The 22,360-nt window shown below is 47.5% G+C and overlaps 2 protein-coding genes across 2 annotated transcripts in view; both read left to right on the top strand.

Moving 5' to 3' along the window:
• The window catches only part of LOC129394257 (uncharacterized), a 69,288-nt gene that overhangs the window by 30,036 nt on the left and 16,892 nt on the right, over nucleotides 1-22,360 (top strand). The window contains 2 exon segments of the mRNA XM_063598075.1: nucleotides 14,707-14,751; nucleotides 16,883-16,918. Of these exon segments, the coding sequence (XP_063454145.1) occupies nucleotides 14,707-14,751; nucleotides 16,883-16,918 (81 nt within the window).
• LOC129394260 (nuclear pore complex-interacting protein family member B15-like) lies at nucleotides 1,874-19,131 on the top strand. The gene is made up of 7 exons (XM_063597574.1): nucleotides 1,874-4,909; nucleotides 8,402-8,584; nucleotides 12,207-12,306; nucleotides 12,470-12,614; nucleotides 16,713-16,773; nucleotides 16,883-16,918; nucleotides 18,269-19,131. Exons 1-7 carry the CDS (start codon nucleotides 4,844-4,846, stop codon nucleotides 19,064-19,066), a joined length of 1,389 nt encoding a protein of 462 aa, XP_063453644.1. The 5' UTR covers nucleotides 1,874-4,843; the 3' UTR covers nucleotides 19,067-19,131.

The raw sequence follows: 22,360 nt of genomic DNA, 5'->3' as shown, positions 1-22,360 counted from the left end.
GGCTGCAGCCGGCCTCCTCAGCTTGAGTGTAACAACAGTCGTGGCCATGGCAGCACCTGCGGATGTCACATGGGCAGGACAGCAGGTGGGTGAAGCTCTCTCCTGGCCCTCCTCTCTTGCCAGGACCATGGGTGACTGAAGACCCCCAGGGAGGCACAGCATCCTCTTATCTAAGTTTCTTTTTTGTTTTTTTTTAAGAGACAGGGTCTTTCTCTGTCGCCCAGGCTGGACTGCAGAGGCACAATCATAGCTCACGGCAGCCTTGAACTCCTGGGCTCAAGCGATCCTCCTACTTCAGTGTCCCAAGTAGCTGAGACTACAGGCACACGCCAGCATGCCCGGCTGGTTTTTTAATTTGTATTTCCTTTGAGACAGCGTATCTCTCTGTTGCTCAGGCTGGAGTGCAATGGCTCAATCAGCTCACTTTAGCCTTGAACTCCCGGGCTCAAGTGATACTGCCACCTCAACCTCCCAAGTATGCTACTACAGGAACACAAACTCCTTTTTTAAATTTTTTGTGGATATGGGGGTCTCACTATGTTGCCTAGGCTGGTCTCGAACTCCCAGGCTCAAGCAGTCCTCCTACCTCAGCCTCCCCAAATGCTGGGATTACAGGTGGGAGCTACTGTACACCTGGCCTTATCTAAGCTGTTTCCCTGAAAATCCCCGACTTGGGTAATGATTCCATTGGCCCCACCATGCCCTGTCCTGCCTTCCTGGCTGTGCCCAAGCTTGGTCCCTGCCTGCCTGCCTGCCTGCCTCACTCTCTGGGTCTCGAGCTTCTGTGACACATGACTCCTCTCTCTTCCTGGAGTGATCCAAGCCCTGCCACTTCCTGACTTTGCCCACACTGTACCCTCTGCCTGGGGAAACTTCATGTCTGCCCATTGACCCTTAGGCCTCAGCTCAGGCACAAGCCCCTGCCTCCGGAGGTCATCCAGGCCTCACCAGGCTACACCCTCTCGTAAAATTGGATTCCCTCCCTTCAGGGCAGGTTTATAATGAAATCCTCCTCAGAGGCCAGGTGCGCTGACACCCATCTGTAATCCCAGCAGTTTGGGAGGCTGAGGTGGGAGGATCACTTGAGGCCAGGGGGTCGAGACCAGCCTGGGCAACATAAGAGCGACTCTTGTCTCTATAACAAATTTAAAAATTAGCTCACCAGGCCAGGCTCAGTGGCTCATGCCTGTAATCCCAACACTTCGAGAGGCCGAGGCAGGTGGATCACGAGGTCAGGAGTTCGAGAGCAGCCTGACCAACATGGCGAAACCCTGTCTCTACTAAACATACAAAATTAGCCAGGCATGGTGGCACGCACCTGTAATCCCAGCTACTCGGGAGGCTGAGGTAGGAGAATTGCTTGAACCCAGGAGGTGGAGGTTGCGGTGAGCCAAGATCATGCCGTTGCAGTCCAGCCTGAGCAACAGAGCAAGACTCTGTCTCGAGACAATAAAAACACACAAAAAATTAACTCGCCAGGATGGCACATGCCTATAGTCCTAGCTACTTGGGAGGCTGAGGTGGGAGGATTCCCTTCAGCCCAGGAGTTTGAGGCTGCAGTGAGCCACTATGATTGTGCCACTGCACTCTAACCTGGGCAAAAGCGAGACCCCAGGCTAGAGTGCATGATTTTGGGTCACTGCAACCTCCACCTCCCAGGTTCAAGTGATTCTCCTGCCTCAGCCTCTTGAGTAGCTGGGACTACAGGCATGTGCCACCACGCCTGGGTAATTTTTGTATTTTTAGTAGAGACAGGGTTTAGTAGAGACCATGGTGAAACCCCGTCTCTATAAAACAAATCTCTACTAACCCCATCTCTACAGAAAACAGCTGGGCGTGGTAGTGCACACCTGTAATTCCAGCTACTTGGGAGGCTGAGGCACGAGAATCATTTGCATCTTGGAGGCAGAGTTTGCAGTGAGCTGACATCGCACCACTGCACTCCAGCTGGGATGACAGAGCAAGACCCTGTCTCAAAAATAAGAAAAAGGAACAAACAACAGCAACGACAACAAAAAAACCTCTGTGTCAATCACAGCCTTCAAGCTAGGGGAGAGGCGGCCGAATTCTGCCCTCTGCTAACTGACTATAGCTTTGTGGAAATGGGTGAGTGGCATGCCCTTTTGAGCCTCAGGGCCCCATCTGTAAAATGGGCATAACCGTCATGCCCGTCTTTAAGAACAGCCTTGGGGGTAAATGAGTGGAGCTCATGGAAAGATCTCAGCCCACAACCTTCCACAGAACAGGCGCTTCTCACAAAGTAAGTAGCAGGAGTGCAGAGGCTGCAGGCATGAATCCAGCCAGACTGCCTGGGTTCAAGTCCCAGCTCCCACGTCTTGGTAACTATGTGGCCTCAGACAAGTTACTTAACATTTCTTTTTTTTTTTTTTTTTTTTTCAGAAGGAGTTTTGCTCTGTCACCCAGGTTGGAGTGCAGTGGTGTGATCTCGGCTCATTGCAACCTCTGCCTCCCGGGTTCAAGCAATTCTCTTGCCTCAGCTTCCTGAGTAGCTGGAATTACAGGCACCTGCCACCACACACAGCTAATTTTTGTATTTTTAGTAGAGACGGGGTTTCACCATGTTGGCCAGGATGATCTCGAACTCCTAACCTCGTGATCCGCCTGCCTCAGCCTCCCAAAGTGCTGGGATTACAGGCGTGAGCCACCATGCCCAGCCAAATCTAGGGCCAGAACATGGCTGCAGCATATAAAAAGAATTGAACTCCATACTTTTGTTAACCCTGTTTTTTGTTTGTTTGTAGTTGTTGCTGTTTTTGAGACAGAGTCTCGCTCTGTCGCCTAGGCTGGAGTGCAGTGGTGCAATCTCGGCTCACTGCAGACTCTGCCTCCCGGGTTCAAACTATTCTCCTGCCTCAGCCTCCCAAGTAGGTGGGACTACAGGTGCCCACCACCACACCTGGCTAATTTTTGTGTTTTATTAGAGACAGGGTTTCACCATATTGGCCAGGCTGGTCTGGAACTCCTGACCTTGTGATCCGCCCACCTCGGCCTCCCAAAGTGCTGGGATTACAGGCGTGAGCCACCACACCCAGCCCCTGTTTTGTTTTTGTTTTGCTTGCTTCTTAGGGTTGTTTTTCTATTTATGGTAAAGGCATTGGCTTTCCATTTGTAGCATCAATAGAATATTTCCTGTTTACAATAACCTTATGTCATAGTAAATGGTAAAGGGATTTAAAGCAGTGGTTTTCAGCTGCCAGAGGCCTGAGAGAGTTTGGGCATACTCTGTGTGATCGGGCAGAAGGCCTGTGGGAAGTTTAGCAGAGGACAGGGCCAGGAAAGGCGATGGACAGTGGGGGTCTGTCCTGGTCACCAGGCCCCTGGGTCCTGCCCACCTGCTTGGAGCTCCCCACCCATCACACATGATGCTGCCAAGCCCTCTGGGTATTGTGGGCAAATACCTTAGGAGAGAAGCTGATGAACTTTGTTTCTTGAAATGCACAGATTCCTTGGACATCCCTGAGAGGTCAATCATGAAAGTCAACTTGGTTTTCTCCCCCTCATTTGGGTTCAGAATTTAAAGTCCACACACACAGGCAGTAAGATGATATAGATACGGACATCATCACTCGGTTTCGGATGTTAAAATGTCTAGGTGGGTTAGGGGTGATTTGCGATCACACAACCTTGTGGCACAAAGAGGAATTCCCAGGCCAGAGGGAGACATTTTATTGCCATGTTATGATCTTATCATTGAGTTGAAAGGCAATCTTGTTTCATTTTGGATTCTTTCTTATGTTTATGTCTTCTAAGGGCACTTTGAATTTCCAAGCAAATAATAATTTTGAATTAGCTTTTAATCATTGACTTCTAGCACAGTTATATGATCAGAAACATGCTGTGTGATTTGATTGCTCTCAAATATATTGAGATTTGCTGGAACAAAATAAGTCAGGTTAATTTTTGTAAATGTACCATGCATGCTTAAAATGAATGTATCTACATTTGTTCCTGAGATACAGGTTGATGGACGGATGGCTACATGGATGTGATGGAGATGGTTTACTATCGGGACCTTCCGCATCCTGCTGATGTTTTGTTGCTTAGGATATGAATGGCTGAGCGGAGGCTGTAAAACCTGGCACCCTGCTTGGGTATGAGGTTCTTCCTGCCATCCTGCCATCATTTGTTTTTTATGTTTTGTCGCCAAAAGTGACCTTGAGGAACCCTGGGAGCTCAGGAAGGAAGGAGCGCCCAGAAGCAGGGACAGGGAGCTGGTTGGGGAGGACCAGAAATCAGGTTTGTGAAGGTTCCAGAGAGGACCTGTCCTTGCGAGGAGTGTGGGAGACTGAGATGGGGGAGGGGTCATTGGAATGATGCGGGCGCTACTTGGCGTTGTCCATTGTGAGGCACCACCGGGGTCATCAGGGATTGGTGGAGAGGGAGTATAAAGCCCCAGGGTTGCCAAGGGAGGGCCCAGACCGAAGAAGGTTTGGTGGATAGCAGAACCTTTTTGTCTCCCTCTAATTGCTCCTAAGCCTCACGCTCCCTTGCCCCGCGTGTCCTGTTGCTTCCCTGATCTTCTCCGTGACCTGTAGCTAAACCTTCCACCAGCGCTTGAGAACTTAATTGGAACCGGATCCTTTCCCAGACCCCTTTCTTCTTCTCCTCGTCCTCCTCCTCCACCTCCTCCAGGTGCCCAACAGCCCCCTTCTCCTCCTTTCCCTTCCCTTACTTCCCCCCTTCCCCTCCCCTTCCCCTCCCCCTCCCCTCCCCCTCCCCAACACAGATCCGGCCCCGGTCCCCGTCCCCTTCCCTCCCCCCTGCCCTAAGCCACCTCCACCTCTGTCCTGGCCGCCTCAGGGCGCCCTGAAAGGACCAGGACATGCGGCTGCGGTGGTGGCTCCTCTTTTGGCTCCTGCTGGGATTTATCAGCCATCATCCCACCCCTGTGAGTAGACGCTGGACCCGCGGGGTTTCTTCCTTTTTACTGGGCTGTGTCACGCGGCATGAAATTACACAGCTCAGGCCTGTAATCCCAGCACTTTAGGGGGCCGAGGTGTGGGCAGATCACTCGAGTCCAGGAGTTGAAGAGTAGCCAGGGCATCATAGCGAAACCCCATCTCTACAAAAAATTCCAAAAAAGATTAGTTGGGCCTGGTGGTGCCTACCTGTTATCCCAGTTACTGGAGAGGCTGAGGTGGGAGGATCGCTTGGGCCCAGGAGCTGGACGTTGCAGTGAGCCGAGATGGCCCCGCTGCACTCTTGTCTCTAACAAACAAGATGGACCAAAACAAAGTGAAATGTCATTTGATTTGTGTCATCTGGTTTGATGACTTTTTTTTTTTTTTTTTAGACAGAGTCTCACTCTGTCGCCCAGGCTGGAGTGCAGTGGCAAGATCTCGGCTCACTGCAACCTCCGCTTCCGGGGTTCAAGCAATTGTCCTGCCTCAGCCTCCTGAGTAGCTCAGATTACAACGCCTGGCTAATTTTTGTATTTTTAGTAGACCACCACGCCTGGCTAATTTTTGTATTTTTAGTAGAGACGGGGTTTCACCATGTTCGCCAGGATGGTCTCCATCTCTTGACCTCGTGATCTGCCTGCCTCGGCCTCCCAGTGCTGGGATTACAGGCGTGAACCACCGCGCCTGGCCAAAATATGTAACCTTAAGTGTAAGTTTACTAACTTTGGAAAGTACATACACCAGCATAAACCAACCCCCTTTCAAGATCTACATTATTTTATTTATTCATTTATTTTTTTGAGACAGTTCCTCCCTTGTTGCCCAGGCTGGAGTGCAATGGGGCAATATCAGCTCACCGCAACCTCTGCTTCCCAGGTTCGAGCGATTCTCCTGCCTCAGCCTCCCGAGTGGCTGGGATTACAGACATGTGCCGCCACTCCCAGCTAATTTTGTATTTTTAGTAGAGATAGGGTTTCTCCATGTTGGTCAGGCTGGTTTTGAACTCCCGACCTCAGGTGATCCGCCCGCCTCGGCCTCCCAAAGCGTTGGGATTACAGGCGTGAACCACCGTGCCCAGCCAAGATCTACACTATTATGTCACCCCAGAAAGTGAACTCTCACTCTTCCCAGCCAGTCTCTTTCTTATCATAGGTTAGCTTGCTTATTCTGGAATTTCGCGTATACAGATGCATGCCATGCCATAGGTACTCTTTTGTGTCTGCTTTGTTCTGCTCAACACCATGTTTCTGAAATCATTACCATTGTTGTATGGTTCTCTAACTCCATCATTTCCATTTCAGACTCAGCATATGCGCAGTTCAACCTGATGAAGGGCTATCTCTGTTTAATTCACCATCTTGAAAGAAACATTTAAAATTGAGATGTTTTCAAGGATATATAGTTAAATCCTGAGGAATCGATGTAGAAATGTTATCACAAGCTGTCTGAACTTACTCAGGGGAAGTCTTCATCTTCACTCACATAGGAGTCTAATGGAATTAATATCAACAATCTTAGAGAAATCCCACACTATTCATGCCATTTTCATGATCTCCGCCTTGGTAAATTTTTTTTGAGACAGTCTCGCTCTGTCACCCAGGCTGAAGTGCAGTGGTGTGATCTCGGCTAACTGCAACCTCTGCCTCCCAGGTTCAAGTGATTCTTCTGCCTCAGCCTCCCAAGTAGCTGGAACTATAGGCGCGTGCCACCATGCCCTGCTAATTTTTTGTAATTTTAGTAGAGATGGGTTTCACCGTGTTAGCTAGGATGGTCCCAATCTCCTGATCTCGTGGTCCACCCACCTCGGCTTCCCAAAGTGCTGGGATTGCAGGCGTGAGCCACCACGCCCGGCCCACCTTGTTAATTTTTAAGCACTAAAATTTGATACTTATTTGTGAATGAAGTAATCTCTTCATTGTATTTTTTTTTTTTTACTTATGCTGAGCTTTAAATGACAAAGATTCATATAATCCAAGAGAGAAGTATTATTTAGAGGGATTCTTTTACCATGTGATATATAACAAATGCATCCAATGTTATACATCAATTTAAAAAACAAGTAAATAACTTTAAAGAAAAGATAACTACTGGCCAGGTGCAGTGGCTCACACCTGTATTCCCAGCACTTTGGGAGGCCGAGGCAGGTGGATCATGAGGTCAGGAGTTGGAGACCAGCCTGGCCAAGATGGTGAAACCCTGTTTGTACTAAAAATACAAAAATTAGCCGAGTGCGGTGGCAGGCGCCTGTAATCCCAGTTACTCAGTAGCTGAGGCAGGAGAATCGCTTGAACCCGGGAGGCGGAGGTTGCAGTGAGCTGAGATCATGCCACTGCAATCTAGCCTGGGTGACAGAGCAAGACTTTGTCTCCAAACAAAAAGAAAAGATAATTACTTTATACTTAGCTTGTCTTAGCCATGAGTGACGGGCTGCATGTGGCCCAGGACAGTTTTGAATGCAGTTCAACACAAATTTGTAAACTTTCTTAAAACATTAGGAGATTTTGGCCAGGTACAGTGGCTCATGCCTGTAATCCCAGCACTTTGGGAGGCTGAGGCGGGCAGATTACCTGAGGTCAGGAGTTCGAGACCACCCTGGCCAACATGGCAAAACCCCATCTCCACAAAAAATACAAAAATTTGCTGAGTGCATTGTCAGGCACCTGTACTCCCAGCTACTCAGGAGGCTGAGGCAGGAGAATCACTTGAACCTGAGAGGCAGAGGTTGCAGTGAGCCGAGAGCACGCCACTGCACTCCAGCCTGGGTGACAGAGTGAGACCCCATCTCAAAAACAAAACACCAAAACAAAAACAAAAACAAAAACAAATGGCTGGGCACGGTGGCTCACACCTGTAATCCCAGCACTTTGGGAGGCCGAGGCAGGCAGATCGCCTGTCAGGAGTTCAAGGCCAGACTGGCCAACATGGTGAAACCTCATCTCTACTAAAAATACAAAAATTAGTCGGGCATGGTGGCAGAGACCTGTAATCTCAGCTACTCGGGAGGCTGAGGGAGGAGAATGGCTTGAGCCCAGGAGCTGGAGGTTGCAGTGAGCCGAGATTGCACCACTGCACTCCGGCCTGGGCGACTGAGTGGAGCGGAACTCTGTCTCCAAAAAAAAAAAAAAAGAATTTTTTTTTTAGATCATCAGCTATTGTTAGTGTTAGTGTATGTTATGTGTGGCTCAAGACAACTTTGCTTCTTTTAATATAGGCAGGGAAGTCAAAAGATTGGATATCCCTGCTTTATACCAAGAAAGACAGCACCCCACATTTGCGATGCCTAAAAACACTACCAGCCATCTGAAAAACATGAGACTTGTAACTTCTGTTCTTTTTTGTAGCAGTGGAATCCCACGGTGATATCTGAGGGATGTGGTTACCTTTTGGAGGAGGTTGACGGTTTCTAAGGATGATTCTTTCTGAGTGAAATATTGTCGGTGTCATTGACCTTTTCATTATTTCAATTATTATTATTCCAGGTTATCAACACTCTGGCTGTCTATCGTCATCGTGAGACTGACTTTTGTGGAGGAGTTCGAGACCACCCTGGCCAACATGGCAAAACCCCATCTCCACAAAAATTGGATAATTTGATAATTATCGTTATTGGGTTTCTGAGACCTTACACATTTACCATTCTCTTCTGCACAAATTACCTTTGTGTGAGTATACTAACTTTCTGTAGAGGTATACTTGTAATCACAAATAAGAATAAATTATATAAAACAATTCACATTTCTGGACTTCATTATGAATATGTGGTTTTACCCAAACAATCAGGGAAATGATTTATTAGCATAAGAATTATGAAAATGTCTGCCATTTACATTATGAAAATTAAATAGGTCGGTGTTTGTTTAATAGAATGTCAACAGAGCTTTTGGTCAAAAATAAGTTTTTTTAACCTTTGTGCTATTTATCACAAATGGAGTATGAGGTTTCGTCACTTAAATAGGAAATTCTTTCTAAACTCTTCTGCTTTATAGTTCTATCGTATGGGTGGAAGGAAAGCTTCCAATCTCCTCTCTGAAGATTCACTGCAGAAATGAGCTGACAACAGACAGCTTAACAGGAAAAGAAAAACCTAGAACAGGCATAAACATGGGAACCAGCTGAAAAATGAGACTGCTAGAAGGGCCGGATGGTTGATGCTTAAAGAGCACCCTCTTCTGAGGGGAGAGGGAGATAGATGGAGATGTAGGCCATTTAGAGGGGCAGCAAATGATTTTTAGGGGAAATGAAAGAGGCCAAGGAACAAACAATTGGCCTGAGACAAAGTTCCTCTGAGGTCATAGGGACGAGGTGACAAACTGCCGGAAGGTGAAGGGCAGAACAGCACTGCGTCTCATGATGCAGAGAAAGCCCCAGAGAATCTCTTAGAACTGCCCTCCAAGAGAATCGATGAAAAGTGTGTCTGGGCAGGGTAATTTTGAATGACATCATTCAAAGTGCATGTTCCCACTTGCAACCGGAGAGAGATCAGTATGTCAAAAGTCTGTACTTGGTAAGAATTTGGCTGCTAAGTTGTGCCATAATTTGTCTTTTGAGCCTTTTTTCCTTTGGGTAAGTTGAGCTCTACATTTTGTCTTGCCATTCATGACAGTAAAAATGTGGTTGTCTGGGGGCTGAACCTCCTTCTGAACAATGATCCAAGATAAAAGTACTAATACCACAATGCTTTTTTATATTCAAGGGAAGAGGAAGTATGTTTCAGTTTCACCACCTAGATAATTACACGTCATTTGGCACTGCCTTTCAAGATATGTAGAAAACAGAAAATATATGAGTTATGAAGATATCTAGGCACATTTAACATTCTCTATGCCACTTAGTCCTGAACAGAGAATTTTCGGTATAAATTGGAGGAAGCTTTTTTTTTTTTTTTTTTTTCTTTTCTCACCCCCGAGACGAGTCTCCCTCTGTTGCCCAGGCTGGAGTATAATGGTGTGATCTCGGCTCACTGCAACCTCCACCTCCTGGCTTCAAGCGATTCCCCTGCCTCAGCCTCTCAAGTAGCTGGGATTACAGGTGCCCACCACCATGCCCAGCTAATTTTTGTATTTTTAGTAGAGTCGGGGTTTTACCATGTTGGCCAGGCTAGTCTCAAAACCCGACCTCAAATGATCCACCCGCCTCAGCCTCCCAAAGTGCTGGGATTACAAGCGTGAGCCACCACGTGAGCCAGGGGAAGTTGTTAAATTTACCACTTTTTAACAATTCCATTTAGGAAAGTTCAGTTGAGCTGTTGGACTTGGACAACTTCGCACCTCTCATCTTTGTCCTTGTCATCTAGTCATCTATACCATTACCTCCTAAGCAGGGACATCATGGGTGCCATGAAGCATTCATGCGTGATGGCATTTCTTTGCTTGTCATTTCTTCATGTGTTTAACATTTCTCCTAGCTCCAAACTGGGCCAGCTACCTTTCCTATGAAATCTAGCAGTAGTTGTGGGATTGACGTGGTTGCTCTTTTCATCTTTTTAGATTACCCATTGCTTCTCTCAAAATCCTAGTACATGACTTTTTTTTTTTTATCCTATGTGCAGAAATCAGGAAAAAGCAAATTCTACAAAGAATTTGAAAGATATTATTTCAGGCCAGGTGTGGTGGCTCATGCCTGTAATCCCAGCACTTTGGGAGGCTGAGGCAGATGGATCACTTGAGGTCAGGAGTTCAAGACCAGATGGGCCAACATGGTGAAACCCCATCTCTACTGAAAAGACAAAAATTAGGCAGGCATGGTAGCAGGCACCTGTAATCCCAGCTACTTGGGAGGCCAAGGCACAAGAATCGCTTGAATCTGGGAGGTGGAGGTTGCCGTGAGCCAAGGTAGCGCCACTGCACTTCAGCATGGTTGAGAGTGACACTCCATCTCAAGAAAAAAGTCATTTCAATGACTACCTCAGGAGATTCATAGGTATCTGACCCACATCTGAGATGGGATTTGCATTGCATTTTCGCTATGATGAGAACAAATATTTAATATCTTAGAAGATTAAAAGCATACTGTGATAATATGGAAATCTTGGTGGAAATTCGGTCATTAGTGAGAATGTTTTGCGTTAAGTTCAAACCAGCCTCAATGAAGCTGATGTGAGGGAAGGGAAAGTGAACTCTGAGTAGAGCAGGGACAGAAGGAAGATGCTCCAGTGCAGATCAGGAAGGAGCAGGGGGTGAAATGTTACAAATTCTAGAACTCAGAGAGCTGAAGGTAATTACTTCCTTTTCAAGTTGTGAAACATGTTAACCTGTGGTAAAATACTTATAAGATGATAGTAACCATCTAACCATGTTGAAGTGTACAGTTCAGTTGTGTGAAGTATATTCATGTCATTTTTTTTTTTTTTTTTTGAGACGGAGTCTCACTCTGTCACCAGGCTGGAGTGCAGTGGTGGGATCTTGGCTCACTGCAACCTCTGCCTCCTGGGTTCAAGCAGTTCTCCTGCCTCAGCCTCCCGAGTAGCTGGGACTACAGGCGTGCATCACCATGCTCAGCTAATTTTTGTATTTTTAGTAGAGATGGAGTTTCACCATGTTGCCCAGGATGGTCTCCATCTCTTGACCTTGTGATTCACCCGCCTCGGCCTCCCAAAGTGCTGGGATTACAGGCGTGAGCTACCGCACCTGGCCTATTTTTTTTTTTTTTTGAGACAGAGTTTCAATTTTGTTGCCCAGGTTGGAGTGCAATGGCACAATCTCAGCTCACCACAACCTTTTCCTGCTGGGTTCACGTGATTCTCCTGCCTCAGCCTCCTGACTAGCTGGGATTACAGGCATGCACCACCATGCCTGGCTAATTTTGTATTTTTAGCAGAGACAGCATTTCTCCATGTTGGTGAGGCTGGTCTCAAACTCCCGACCTCAGGTGATCCGCCTGCCTCGGCCTCCCAAAGTGCTGGGATTACAGGAGTGAGCCACCGTGCCAGCCTCATGTCATTCTTGTGTGTGTGTGTGTGTGTGTGTGTGTGTGTGTGTGTGTGACAGAGTCTCATTCTGTCGCTCAGGCTGGAGTGCAGTGGTGTGATCTCGGCTCACTGCAACCTCCGCCTCCCAGCTTCAAACGGTTCTCTGCCTCAGCCTCCCGAGTAGCTCGGATTACAGGCGCCCGCTGCCATGCCCGGCTAATTTTTGTATTTTTAGTAGAGACGGGGTTTCACCATCTTGGCCAGGCTGGTCTTGAACTCCTGACCCCGTGATCCACCTGCCTTGGCCTCCCAAAGTACTGGGATTATACGCATGAGCCACCGTGCCCAGCCGTCATTCTTATATTATTATTTCCTAGGTGTATTTCCTGAAGACTATCTTCTGGTCTCGAAATGGACATGATGGATCCACGGATGTACAGCAGAGAGCCTGGAGGTCCAAACGACGTAGACAGGAAGGTATGGCTCTCTTGGAGTCCCCATAGTGTGGAAATGAGTTTGCCCTGGAAAGGGAAAGAACAGCTTCTTTTCCTCAGGTTTCTCACCTTCTCTTCTCCTCACTCTCACCAAGGGCTGAGGTCCATTTGTATGCACACAAAGAAAAGAGTTTCTTCCTTTCCAGGAAATAAAATTGGCCTGAAAGACGTCATTACTCCATGGAGACATGTGGAAAGAAAATTTAGAGCGAAAATCCATAAGAGGAAGGTGACAACGAAAATCAACCATCATGACAAAATCAATGGAAAGAGGAAGACCGCCAGAAAACAGTAAGATGTGCCTTGACACAAATACTGTTGTATGAACCATGTGCCAATCAAAGTAGACAACTGTAAAGTCCTTGAGAATATTTTCTACAATATTTGTGGCAAATTCAGTGGGTTCAAAATTGAGTTTGTCCTTTCTGCTTCATTAGTTTAAGCTGTATAATTCCTTTCCCTTCCTACATTCTTGTTTGTCATTTTTTCGGGGGAAGAGGAGTTGCTAGTACTGGCATTGGTTTTCCTTTCTCTGTCTTTTTTTTTTTTTTTTTTTTTTTCCTGAGATGGAGCTTTGCTGTTGTTGCCCAGGCTGTAGTGCAATGGCACAATCTCAGCTCACTGCCTTTTGGGTTCAAGCAATTCTCCTGCCTCAGCCTCCCAAGTAGCTGGGATTACAGGTGCCCACCACCACGCCCAGCTAATTTTTGTATTTTTACTAGAGATGGGGTTTCGCCATGTTGTCCAGGCTGGTCTCGAACTTCTGACCTCAGGTAATCCACCTGCCTCAGCCTCCCAAAGTGCTGGGATTAGAGGCGTGAGCCACCACACCCAGCCTTTTTTTTTTTTTTTTTTTTTTAATTTTGAGATAGAGTCTCGCTCTGTCGCCCAGGCTGGAGTGCTATGGTGCAATCTTGGCTCACTGCAACCTCTGCTCCCAGTTTGAAGCAATTCTGCCTCAGCTTCCCGAGTAGCTTGGATTACAGGTGTGTGCCAGCACATTTGGCCAATTTTTTTTTTTTTTTTTTTTTTTTTTTTTTTTGAGACAGAGTCTCACTCTGTCACCCAGGCTAGAGTGCAGTGGCATGATCTTGGCTCACTGCAACCTCCACCTCCCAGGTTCAAGCGATTCTTATCCCTCAGCCTCTTGAGTAGCTGGGACTACAGGCATATGCCACCATGCCCGGATAATTTTTGTATTTTTAGTAGAGGCGGGGTTTCACCATATTGGCCAAGCTGGTCTAGAACTCCTGACATCATGATCCGCACACCTCGGCCTCCCAATGTGCTGGGATTACAGGCGTGAGCCACCGTGCCCGGCCAGATTTTTGTATTTTTAGTAGAGACAGGGGTTCACCATGTTGGCCAGGCTAGTCTTGAACTCCTGACCTCAGGTGATCTGCCTACCTCAGCCTCCCAGTGTGAGCCACCGCACCCAGCCTGGATTGTTGAATTCAATCCTTGGGTCACCTCCAGATTCATTTTCACAGTCTTTCATGTTTTGGTCATATTACATTGTATTTTGCTGCCATATGACTGATCTTTTTCTGTTAAATGTGAGATACTTGTTAAAAAATATTTAGCAATGAATTGAGGCCTAGTAGCATGTTATCTTGCTGCAGAAGAGATGGGAGTCTACTTCTGGGGGATGGTCAGGGGTCCTCCATACAGGCTGCAATTGAGGTCGTCAGTGCAGGCTCAGTCCCTACAAAGGCCAGGGTATTTCCTGTCCACCTTTATTCTGATGCATGACTCTTCTGGGTCTCAACCAGAGCCAGTGGACTTCAGTATGGGTCGCTTTCATTGGCAGACCCTCAATCCACTTGTTTTCCATCTAATCCCATGCATGTGTGCAAAAGCTGCTGTGCTTCTTTGCATCTCAGTAGTTCCTTCTGGAATTCAGCAATGAAACTCAGGGAAATGGGTTCCAAATGCGAGGCTGACTTTCGTCCTGGGTTTCCTTCTTCTCCATCTTCACCTCATGTCTGTTTACTGCCATGTTAGCAATTTGATGTATTCAATCATGAGTTTTATATTCTGTTTGGTGCCCCCCATTGTTCTCATCGGAGATCAGAAGCTTCAGATGCACTTATGTCAACTCAAGAGTAGAATGCTTCCTTAGCTTCCCTCCAGAGTCAGGTTTTGTGTTTCTAGTTCCCAAGTGCACAGCAGGAGTAGTGATGTCCTCACTGGCTTCTCATTTGCATTAAACTGTGAGCTTCTTTAGCATGGGGACAGGACCCTGCTCCCATTGCATTCTCAGCACCTCACCACACACTCCTTGTTGGAGGCCACTCCAGACAGCATGTGCTGAAGGATGCCCTGTGGTCAGAAACAAGTTCATGAACTTTCTCTTTGAAGTGTTTTTGTCCCTGTTTCCTAGCGTTCTGGGAATTTTACACATCCTTCCTATAAAACCAAGTATCAGGTGAGATCCTTAGGATCAGGACCATGAATCAAGTGGTGTGAGGGCAACACAGCAAACTTACCCTTTTTAGGCCATTTCCTTTTTCTGCCCTCAATCTCTGTGAACTGAACCTTGTTAAAGTCAGTCAACACCAGGGTGGATGGTTTGCCATTGTCACCTATTTTCAGGACATAACACCCGACTTAGGAGCCATTCCGATCGTTTCTAATTCAATAGATGCGCCCAGCATTCAGATTGCCTTTTCTCTCAACCAGGATCTTTAAAGTCGATGACAAGAGTTCCAGTCCTGAATCATGGCAAAGTGCAGTAGTGAACTGCGGGGTTAATGACACCATATTCTGGAACGATCTCTCTATGGCTGATGGTCTCAGTTCCGGCATCAGCCTCTGACTGAGAATCAGGTCTCACACAGGAGGAGTCAGATGAGGAGCAATCCTCTGCTTCCGATGGAGTTAGTTGTGATGAATTGGTGAGGTCTGGTTTTTCACACTGAACTAAAATGAGCTTTCGCTGTGTCAAGCACAAGACTGACCCCAGAGACACACATAGTGCACCGCATAGAAGCTTTTAATAGTCTTTATATTTACTAAAGAATAGGACTAACTATGGAACTATGAAGATGAGCTGGAAATGACAGGTGACTTGCCAGCAGGCCAGAGTGTGACTTTTTTTTGTCCCTCAATGGGAGGTGTCCATTCTCCCTTTGGTTGTGAGAATCAGTTGGTTCATTTGTGGGAAGGTTGCAGGGGGGATCTTTGAATCACAGCCTTCAGATGCCAGAAGGGCAGAGGGAATCCCACACGGGCTGGTGGATCATGTGTGTGCATTTCTCTCCCTTCTAATCTGAGGAAACTAAGCATGAAAGAATGTGAGCATGCAGAAAAGGAGAGGCAGGTATCAGAGGCAGAGGAAAATGGGAAATTGGATATGAAAGAAATACACACCTACAAGTGAGTTCAGAAACTGAACCCCACCCTCCTGGGAAACGCCCATTGGAGTGTTGTTTTTAACCTTTGTACAATGTTTAGACCCAGTACATGCAGAAATAGAAACAAATGGTCAGAAGACATATCGTGAGAGAGAGAGAGAGTTCACAAAACAGAAAACAAAGTACCTTAATATTTACCAGTGACCAAAAGATGTGAAGCAGCAAAATGTCTCCTGACCCCATTGCCAGCTAGACTGTGTGGAAACTCGGTTCATACCAGCCATTCTAGGGGTGGGGTGAGTTGTTGTCATCCTTAGGAAAGTGTGTTGTTGTAGGATCAACCACATCCTTCAAAAGGACTATGCCTGTTTATAAGCCCAGCTGTTTCTGCCCTGTGAAACACGGTAAGGATATTAATACAAAGAGAATACAGCTTTATGATAAAAGATGCTCAATGAAGGATGAATTAGGGATATACTGAGAATGGGGAAGGAAACTATCATCTCAGAAGTCAGCAGGCAGTAAGCAAGAGGAGGAATCAATATAGCAACAGTTTGGATCAGACCGTACAGTTTTTTTGTTTTTGTTTTTGTTTTTCTGAGATGGAGTCTCGCTGTGTCACCCAGGCTGGAGTGCAATGACGTGATCTTGGCTCACTGCAACCTCCGCCTCCCAGGTTCAAGTGATTCCCCTGCCTCAGCCTCCCGAGTAGCTGGGATTACAGGTGCCTGCCACCACGCCCGGCTAATCTTTTGTATTTTTAGTAGAGACGGGGTTTCACCGTATTAGCCAGGATGGTCTCAATCTCCTGACCTCGTGATCCATCTGCCTCGCCCTCCCAGAGTGCTGGGACTACAGGCATCAGCCACCGCGACCGGCTCAGACGGTACTCTTATAGCCATCTGAAATACGTTTTCTAGGTAGAGATAGATTGTGTAAGGGTACAGTTGTGAGGATAACAGAAACATGGCAGATTATTTAAAATCATCCTGAAAGTGGTGCTTTATCTGATGAAAGTGATTGTAATCCATAGGAAAATGTTTCAACGTGCGCAAGAGTTGCAGCGGCGGGCAGAGGACTACCACAAATGCAAAGTAAGGAGCTTCCTCCCCGCAGTTGCAGGATAGTTCAGTGCTGATGCAGATGATGCCACGGCTCTTAGACTCTCTCAACATTCAATTTCTCATGTGTTGGATTTTTCAGATCCCCCCTTCTGCAAGAAAGCCTCTTTGCAACCGGGTAAGTTTGTTTGTTTTCCTTGCTTTTGAACATAGTCTGCCAGGTCAGGACATGGATACATTTTTCTCCCTACAGCTCTGTGCTCAAGCCCTGCAGAGGGAGATGGCAGAGAGAAAGGCTGCCTACAAGCATCACAGTCCCATCCCTGTTGGTAACCGTGTTGTGCAAAAACACCTTCATCCCCACCCAGTGGGGCCCCTGATCTAATATTCAAAGTGTCAGAGGTTCCATATTTGTAATAGCAAATGGGCCCTGACTGTAAATTAGTGAAGAGTGAATGTAACTTATTACCCACAGGGACAATTCCAAATGAAGGCCTTAAATGATGCTCAGCTAAGCTGGTTCTTGTGTGGCCTCTGTACCTTCAAAAGCTGCCGAGTCCTATGATTACACGTGATGGGACTTGTACACTTGAAGTGAAACACAGTTTTAAAACTTGCATTGTTTAGAATTCCCACCTCATTTTTCCATGGACAAAAGTATTCTTTATGTCCTAGTGCACTTACAATTTGGTATTACCTGGGAGTGAAAAGAAATATTGCAGCCATGCCTAACTGACTTCTTGAGGTAAGATTGTTCTGTCAGAAAACCCTCTCCCAGTTCCCCTGCAGCTCTTCAGGAATCCACATCTCTCCAGAGCTCTTTGTTCTCATGGGTGGCACCTCCAGAGTGAAGAAGATCCTTTGTCAAGAAGGGAAACAGAGGGGAAATGAGAGGGTCCTGCAGGCAGAGCTGGAATCAACTTCCACTCTGCCTCTTGCAAGCTGTGTGACCCTGGGCACAATTTCTCCTTCCTCTGGAAACCTCTGTTTTCTTAGATTTGGAGCAGGGTGGTCACACTGACCTTGCAGAGTTCTGAGAATCAGAGACAGAACATAAAAGCCCTGGAAAACATTCTCCAAAAAGAAGCTGCAACATGTGTGGACAATGGGCTTTTCATGCCTCTCTTACTGTCTGTTGACCTGGTGCAAGAAACATGCTCTGGTGATGGCTGTGAGGGAGGAATGAGGATAGACATAGACACTCCTGTGTCTCAAACATGCTTCTTTATTACTCTGTTATGACTCTGTCTTCCCTGGGGCAGGACCCCAGCCTGCCTACATTTGCAGACAGACACAGTGGCATGTGGAGACAACAGTGTGTCCCAATGACTTTTCTTTACCCCCCAGCTGTCAGCAGTACTCAGTGGAAGGGTGATATTATGACACTGATACTGCTATTTTGAAACCTGGAGGATGGAAAGGTGCAAAAATCTATCACCAGCAACAGAAGGTGCAGACTGTGTTGGTGGCGGTAATTTTGTCCATCAAATGGATATGTGTGAAAACATTCCCTTCTTCGGCCCTACAGGTCAGAATGGCGGCAGCGGAGCATCGTCATTCTTCAGGATTGCCCTACTGGCCCTACCTCACAGCTGAAACTTTAAAAAACAGGATGGGCCGCCAGCCACCTCCTCCAACTCAACAACGTTCTATAACGGATAACTCCCTGAGCCTCAAGACACCTCCCGAATGTCTCCTTCGTCCCCTGCCACCCTCAGTGGATGATAATATCAAGGAGTGTCCTCTTGCTCCTCTTCCACCCTCTCCTCTTCCACCCTCAGTGGATGATAATCTGAAGGAGTGTCTCCTTGCTCCTCTTCCACCCTCTCCTCTTCCACCCTCAGTGGATGATAATCTGAAGGAGTGTCTCCTTGCTCCTCTTCCACCCTCTCCTCTTCCACCCTCAGTGGATGATAATCTGAAGGAGTGTCTCCTTGCTCCTCTTCCACCCTCTCCTCTTCCACCCTCAGTGGATGATAATCTGAAGGAGTGTCTCCTTGCTCCTCTTCCACCCTCTCCTCTTCCACCCTCAGTGGATGATAATCTGAAGACTCCTCCCTTAGCTACTCAGGAGGCTGAGGCGGAAAAACCACCGAAACCCAAGAGGTGGAGGGTGGATGAGGTGGAACAATCACCAAAACCCAAGAGGCGGAGGGCGGATGAGGTGGAACAATCGCCCAAGCCCAAGAGGCAGAGGGAGGCCGAGACACAATTACCCAAACCCAAGAGGCGGAGGTTGAGTAAGCTGAGAACACGCCATTGCACTCAAGCCTGGGCAATAAGAATAAATCCGTGGGTCGAAAAAAAGAAAAAAATCAAAAAATAAAACAAAACCCACACTCCAAAAACAAACTAACAAAGAATAAATAAATAATATAAAAATAAAATAAATACTGCAGTCCTTATGTTATTGCTTTGTTTCAGTATCTGGTATGATTGCCTGAGGGACCTGAGGTTCTTAATTAATTGTGGGGTTTTTTTTTTTTAATCTTTAGAAGTGGTTGGTTATGTAAAATATTATTATTATTATTATTTTTTTTTTTTTTTTTGAGACTGGGTTTTGCTCTGTCACCCAGGCAGGAGTACAGTGGCTCGATCACAACTCACTGCAGCCTCAACCTCCTGGGCTTCAAGCAATCCTCCTGCCTCAGCCTCCCAAGTAGCTGGGATCACAGATGCGTGCCACCACACCTGGCCAATGTTAAAAAATCCTTTAACTTTTTTGTAGAGATGCACTCCTGGACTCAAGCGATCCTCCTACTGGTCCCGACCACCAGCCTCTTTCTGATAAACATTTACACTGTTTATTATCTGATGCCATTTCTATCTTCTTCCTTGTCATCCAGACATCAAAGAATTAGGTTTCTTCAGGGTTTTCTTTTTCAAGTCCTCATTGTTAAAGATCACTCACATTAGGGCCAGACACCACGGCTCATGCCTGTAATCCCAGCACTTTGGGAGGCCAAGGCGGGCAGAGCACTTGAGGTGGGGAGTTTGAGACCAGCCCGGGCAACTTGGTGAAACCCCACCTCTACTGAAAAACATACAAAAATTAGCTGGGCGTGATGGTGCATGCCTGTAGTCCCAGCCACTTGGGAGGCTGAGGCATGAGAATCGCTTGAACCCAGGAGGCAGAGGTTGTAGTGAGCCAAGATCACATCAGCACACTCTAGCCTGGGTGACAGAGCGAGACTCTGACTCAAAAAATAAATAAAATAAATATCACTTACATTAGATATACCCAAGGGGTGTTCTATAGAGAGTTGGAAGCAGTGGTTATTGCAACAGGGGCACGGAAGTCATCTGGCTATGCCAGGATGCCCAGGGGATACTCGGGGTGGGTGGCATAGTGGTGCTGGGGACTCACCGCACAGGACGCTCTGATTGACGCACTGCCAGGAGTAGCACTCTGTCTTGGGGCTGCAGCCGGCCTCCTCAGCTTGAGTGTAACAACAGTCGTGGCCATGGCAGCACCTGCGGATGTCACATGGGCAGGACAGCAGGTGGGTGAAGCTCTCTCCTGGCCCTCCTCTCTTGCCAGGACCATGGGTGACTGAAGACCCCCAGGGAGGCACAGCATCCTCTTATCTAAGTTTCTTTTTTGTTTTTTTTTAAGAGACAGGGTCTTTCTCTGTCGCCCAGGCTGGACTGCAGAGGCACAATCATAGCTCACGGCAGCCTTGAACTCCTGGGCTCAAGCGATCCTCCTACTTCAGTGTCCCAAGTAGCTGAGACTACAGGCACACGCCAGCATGCCCGGCTGGTTTTTTAATTTGTATTTCCTTTGAGACAGCGTATCTCTCTGTTGCTCAGGCTGGAGTGCAATGGCTCAATCAGCTCACTTTAGCCTTGAACTCCCGGGCTCAAGTGATACTGCCACCTCAACCTCCCAAGTATGCTACTACAGGAACACAAACTCCTTTTTTAAATTTTTTGTGGATATGGGGGTCTCACTATGTTGCCTAGGCTGGTCTCGAACTCCCAGGCTCAAGCAGTCCTCCTACCTCAGCCTCCCCAAATGCTGGGATTACAGGTGGGAGCTACTGTACACCTGGCCTTATCTAAGCTGTTTCCCTGAAAATCCCCGACTTGGGTAATGATTCCATTGGCCCCACCATGCCCTGTCCTGCCTTCCTGGCTGTGCCCAAGCTTGGTCCCTGCCTGCCTGCCTGCCTGCCTCACTCTCTGGGTCTCGAGCTTCTGTGACACATGACTCCTCTCTCTTCCTGGAGTGATCCAAGCCCTGCCACTTCCTGACTTTGCCCACACTGTACCCTCTGCCTGGGGAAACTTCATGTCTGCCCATTGACCCTTAGGCCTCAGCTCAGGCACAAGCCCCTGCCTCCGGAGGTCATCCAGGCCTCACCAGGCTACACCCTCTCGTAAAATTGGATTCCCTCCCTTCAGGGCAGGTTTATAATGAAATCCTCCTCAGAGGCCAGGTGCGCTGACACCCATCTGTAATCCCAGCAGTTTGGGAGGCTGAGGTGGGAGGATCACTTGAGGCCAGGGGGTCGAGACCAGCCTGGGCAACATAAGAGCGACTCTTGTCTCTATAACAAATTTAAAAATTAGCTCACCAGGCCAGGCTCAGTGGCTCATGCCTGTAATCCCAACACTTCGAGAGGCCGAGGCAGGTGGATCACGAGGTCAGGAGTTCGAGAGCAGCCTGACCAACATGGCGAAACCCTGTCTCTACTAAACATACAAAATTAGCCAGGCATGGTGGCACGCACCTGTAATCCCAGCTACTCGGGAGGCTGAGGTAGGAGAATTGCTTGAACCCAGGAGGTGGAGGTTGCGGTGAGCCAAGATCATGCCGTTGCAGTCCAGCCTGAGCAACAGAGCAAGACTCTGTCTCGAGACAATAAAAACACACAAAAAATTAACTCGCCAGGATGGCACATGCCTATAGTCCTAGCTACTTGGGAGGCTGAGGTGGGAGGATTCCCTTCAGCCCAGGAGTTTGAGGCTGCAGTGAGCCACTATGATTGTGCCACTGCACTCTAACCTGGGCAAAAGCGAGACCCCAGGCTAGAGTGCATGATTTTGGGTCACTGCAACCTCCACCTCCCAGGTTCAAGTGATTCTCCTGCCTCAGCCTCTTGAGTAGCTGGGACTACAGGCATGTGCCACCACGCCTGGGTAATTTTTGTATTTTTAGTAGAGACAGGGTTTAGTAGAGACCATGGTGAAACCCCGTCTCTATAAAACAAATCTCTACTAACCCCATCTCTACAGAAAACAGCTGGGCGTGGTAGTGCACACCTGTAATTCCAGCTACTTGGGAGGCTGAGGCACGAGAATCATTTGCATCTTGGAGGCAGAGTTTGCAGTGAGCTGACATCGCACCACTGCACTCCAGCTGGGATGACAGAGCAAGACCCTGTCTCAAAAATAAGAAAAAGGAACAAACAACAGCAACGACAACAAAAAAACCTCTGTGTCAATCACAGCCTTCAAGCTAGGGGAGAGGCGGCCGAATTCTGCCCTCTGCTAACTGACTATAGCTTTGTGGAAATGGGTGAGTGGCATGCCCTTTTGAGCCTCAGGGCCCCATCTGTAAAATGGGCATAACCGTCATGCCCGTCTTTAAGAACAGCCTTGGGGGTAAATGAGT

This window comes from Pan paniscus, chromosome 18, assembly GCF_029289425.2.
Source record: "Pan paniscus chromosome 18, NHGRI_mPanPan1-v2.0_pri, whole genome shotgun sequence".
Taxonomy (NCBI): Eukaryota; Metazoa; Chordata; class Mammalia; order Primates; family Hominidae; genus Pan; species Pan paniscus.
The sequence above is the reverse complement of the archived record's forward strand: the minus strand, read 5'-3'. Positions and strand labels throughout refer to the sequence as shown.